Source organism: Sinohyriopsis cumingii, chromosome 7 (assembly GCF_028554795.1).
Source record: "Sinohyriopsis cumingii isolate HCF-2022 chromosome 7, ASM2855479v2, whole genome shotgun sequence".
In the NCBI taxonomy this organism is placed as follows: Eukaryota; Metazoa; Mollusca; class Bivalvia; order Unionida; family Unionidae; genus Sinohyriopsis; species Sinohyriopsis cumingii.
The window spans coordinates 25,908,146-25,912,848 of NC_142967.1; the positions used below are offsets into that span (position 1 = coordinate 25,908,146).

The 4,703-nt window shown below is 36.3% G+C and overlaps 1 protein-coding gene across 1 annotated transcript in view; it reads left to right on the forward strand.

Moving 5' to 3' along the window:
- Nucleotides 1-4,490, forward strand: part of LOC149794920 (uncharacterized) — a 26,690-nt gene extending 22,200 nt beyond the window's left edge. Inside the window, exon 4 of the mRNA XM_089964563.1 lies at nucleotides 3,220-4,490. Coding sequence (XP_089820689.1) covers nucleotides 3,220-3,230 — 11 coding nt within the window. The 3' untranslated portion in view covers nucleotides 3,231-4,490. The remainder of the gene's footprint in view (nucleotides 1-3,219) is intronic.
- The last annotated feature ends 213 nt before the right edge of the window (nucleotides 4,491-4,703 follow it).

The window sequence follows — 4,703 nt, forward strand, 5'->3', positions numbered from 1 at the left end:
GGAAGTTTTTTATTTTGCCATCCGTGGGGTAGTGGTATGTTTAAATGGAATAGCCCTTACTTAACAGTATCTTCAGGCTTCTATTTCGAGTTCTTAGCTGTGTACAAAATAATTTTGCTCTTTCCTTTTCCTATGTAATTGTCATTTGCTAACCTTTTTTACTGAACAGATTTTGTATGTTTTAGTACAAGTTTCCGAGTGGTCTAAAGCGTTCGCCGTTACGGATCACTGCCATCTCACCTCTGTCTGCGCCGGTTCGAGTCTCAGATTCAGCCAATGTAGATATGTGAGAAAGCATGCCAGTAGCTTCTCGTGGGTCGGTGGTTCTTTCTGGGGATTTCCCGGGTTCTTCCTCCACCATTAATACTGGCCGCCATATATGGCCTATCGTGTGCTGAAAAATGGCGTTAAACCCAACAACAACAACAACAAGTACAAGTTTATATAATGTCTCTTTTTATAATTAAATTATATTTTTTTTCAATCAGAACATTCCGACATCTCTAAACAGTAGCTTTCGTTTCTTTATTTAATATAGCCCTCTTCAATAAGGGTTGTTACCTCCCCTGAGTATGGCATTTTTTTTCTTCAAGTGAACTGGTTTACAAAGGTAATGTTACCACACAACACAAAACGAAGAAAACAAAAATGCATCTTGTATGGTATCCAAATGAACACAATAATATTCCATCAACGGAAAGAATGTGCATACCTTGAGGCGTTTAAATGTTGTTCAAAATAAATATTGAAATGATTATCTTTTTAATGGAACCTAAATGCCTCGAGATCGATGACGAGTATAAATGCTACTTTCATTTATTATTTTTTTTTGTATTATCGGCTTTATTCAGATAAAATGAGATATTTACTTTCCTTTGTCGACTTCAAGTGGTTCTTGATTAATAGGTCTGACAAGGTTTACATTAAAAACTTTAAACTCCCAAAAGTTTTAAAAATGTGAAAAATTTAATAATTGAATAAACAAAATCATGGAATTTTCAGAAAATTTATCTAGCCTTCATGCGAATAGAAATATGACTGTTTCATTTGTTTTTACTGCCTTGAACGGTCTTTGCTTTATCTTGGTAACAATGTTTTACTTTTTAAAATGTGTCCCGTTCCAAACAGTTTTAAAATGTATATAAAAAATAATTTTGAAAACTTCTATCTAATAAGGTCATCTACGTGTGCATACAGTAATTCTAGCAAAAAAATTTTGTATACGTTTAATGGTTCTTGTCCACTGTTGCTATAACTCATCAGACGGACAGACAGACAGATGTACAGCAGCACAGGCGGACGTATTGGCTGGAACAAAAAAAAAATTCCCTCACTGTTTGTTGTACGCAAGTGAAGCTAGCTCATTTTATTATATACATCTGAATATGTTTCGCCTAGTCTTCTTTGTTATTTAGTTATTTTGCTAACTTTATTCAGCGGAGAGCATACGTGTTTTGCAAACAAATATAGTTTCTTTAGTTTAAGTCATTTAAAAAACTTTTCAGAACTTGTAGACCATACTCGATAGAACAGATAAAACTACCCATTGTTTATATGGATCGTAATGTAAGAATTGTAGACCATAGTCGATAGAACAGGTAAAATATCCATTGTTTATATGGATCTTAATGTAAGAATTGTAGACCATAGTCGATAGAACAGATAAAATACCCATTGTTTATATGGATGTTAATGTAAAAATTTTAAACCATAGTCGATAGAACAGATAAAACTACCCATAGTTTATATGGATCTTAATGTAAGAATTGTAGACCATAGTCGATAGAACAGATAAAAAATACCCATTGTTTATATGGATCTTAATGTAAGAATTTTAAACCATAGTCGATAGAACAGAAAAAAACTACCCATAGTTTATATGGATCTTAATATAAGAATTGTAGACCATAGTCGACAGAACAGATAAAATACCCAATGTTTATTTGGATATTTAGACATAGACCTAATAGTTTACTGAATTTTAATTCTTTGCATTAATTTACCATTAAATAAATTTGCAAAAATTAAAACTATTTTTATTATATAGTTAAAACATATTCATCAAATATGATCACTTCACTTAATGTTATGTTGTGAGAATTTATGTGTGTGTGTGTGTGTGTGTGTGTGTCTGAGAGAGTGAGAGAACAGTTTGAAACGACCCCGATCTGACGCAGTATCACGTCCCATTGTATATATACAATGTTATTTTATTCCAAGGTTTGACAAGCAAAAATACAGGGTGTGGGTTTAAAGAACGAATGTATGGAAATATGTTTTCTTCAGATTCTTGTATTACAAGGCGAATAAATGATGCAAAAGATAGTGTCATTCTGCCGCTTTTGCCACTTTGGGTCCCGATATACTTTACAGCTTCTATCGCCCAAGAATTGTGCCCGTTTTGGCAAGCACGCTACATATTATGTACAACCCATGAACCTGGATTTGTCGCCAGGACCTGGCACTCATTGAGTTGCATATGTGGTTGTATACGTGGTAACACCTTAACATCGTTTGTATTTTGACTCGTATGGACTTGCACCACCCGCTGAAGTGGTTAATAATTCAAATCTAGGTTGACAGTACCAGTTTTACGTGTGCGTGCACCATCGATGCAAGTTCATTTTATATACAAAGCACATGGAAAATGTTTGGTTTTTGTTGCTATCGCGAGTAAAGCAAAACTGATTAATCGGCGCGTGACATTCTGAGTCTTGTACAGGGTAATCAAAGACCTCTTCCCAAAGGCATTTGGTGACTTGTTCCTTGTAATCGAAGGCCTTTTTCCTTTCTGATGGACCTTCCAGGTCCATGATGCGTTATGTGACCATCAACCGCCCTTTTCAGTTCCATCACAGATGCAATTCCGTCAGCTCATAACGCCGCGTCTTTTGCAACTGCCAGAACCGCTCATGCTAACGACGCTGAAATCTCAGCAAGGAATCGAAATATTCCACAGGTCTTTTGCATTGTGTGACATCTAGCTTAGATGCCATTAACATACATGAGTTATCCTTTTATTTTTCCACATTAATCTGAGCGAGTTGTGGTTCAATCAACCACATGGAGACATTCTAGTCAATGTTGTGACCTCTACAATATAATATTATTGCTTTTCTTTTTTCCCCCATACGATTTTTACTTAGGCCGACCATTACTTCGTGATCGGAGATTATTATTCAAATACACAACCAACACATTTAATTCTGCATTTTACAGACATGCATTGAGGACCTTCATTCAGCCACCAGCCCCTCCAGCAGCGTCGTCTTGTCAGAAAGTGCCACAGCATAACATCGATATTCACCACCAGGTTCACTTACCCATGCGTGAACATACATACAACAACGGATTGCCAAAACAAACTCCAGGTGTTCCAATGAGAAGTAATAAATCGGATGCAACGTAATGAAATCTTGCTAGGAAATTTGTAAACCGGTTCATGTACGATCATGGATTGTGATATGCACATGCAGTATGACTGGTTGCAAAGTCAAACCGAATTTCTTCAGAATGTTCCTGATGACTGTTCAACCGCAACGAAACCTTAGTCACTTCTGATTTGTCAACTATCATTTTACTGAGGGTTTGGTTATCGTCTAGGTGTCCACGTTGCAACCCCATGAACACATGTTTTGGTAAGATCATGTCTGGTACTTTATTTTCCAAGTAAATTGTTACGCACTAGTACTTGCTGGATGCGAATTAGTGGTATGTGTAAGAAACAACAGAGTCGACGTAGTAAACGACAGCGTAAACGACGTAGTAAACGACAGCGTAAACGACTCCTTAGTAAATAAATGGGTTAGCACAGGCATCCACAGTGTAAATGTTGACAACACAACTTTACCTTAATCGTAAGCTGCCTCATGTAAAATTGCATCGTTGGAGTTGTTCTTACGGGTTAATGTGACTATATATTTAGCCCCAAATTTAACCTCTCTACAAACTCAGAACATGTGACTGAGGGGAATTGCACACAAAAATCGTACTGAGGCTCCACGAAGTTGTACTTGACACTATGCGAATTCAATTTTAGGATCTCTGTTAGGGCTTACAACAACAGCCCGTATATCTGCGTCATAAGCAGGGTTAGTGTGTACTAGAGGGCTCCTAATTAAATACGGTTGGGGATCTGCATTATTAGTTGCATTTTTGATAAATATCATAGTTGGATCATCTGTTCTAGTATAATCATCAATATATTTAGCTAGCTATATAATTTGTGTGGCCACGTAGACGTTGTCAAGAGTTGATTCGATTTCATTTCCATCAATGGAATAACGCACACTGTTGAACAAATCCATAATACCATTGTTAACAAATTCATCTGTAGTATAAGGATTACAATCGTTATCGTTGTCAGCGAGTAAAATGTTTCCCTTAATTTTCAAAAATGCCTCACATGGAAGAAAGAACCTATACGTGTCCTGCAAATGTAATTCTATTTTTTATGTACTAGGGTCTCTGGCCGGGTATGAATAATACTGAAAATCTCGTTTGCTTCTATCTACCAGCACAGGCGTGTCCATATCAAACTCTGGATCAGATGCATCATTTGAATTGAGCCATTGTTTAAACATTATTAATTTTGTCTAATACATTTTGCATGACGACTTGTTGCTCAAATATATTTCCTGTTGTTAGATTTGCAATCCCCGAATCTGCGAGTCGTTGTTGAGCTGCTTCATTATTAATTTTGC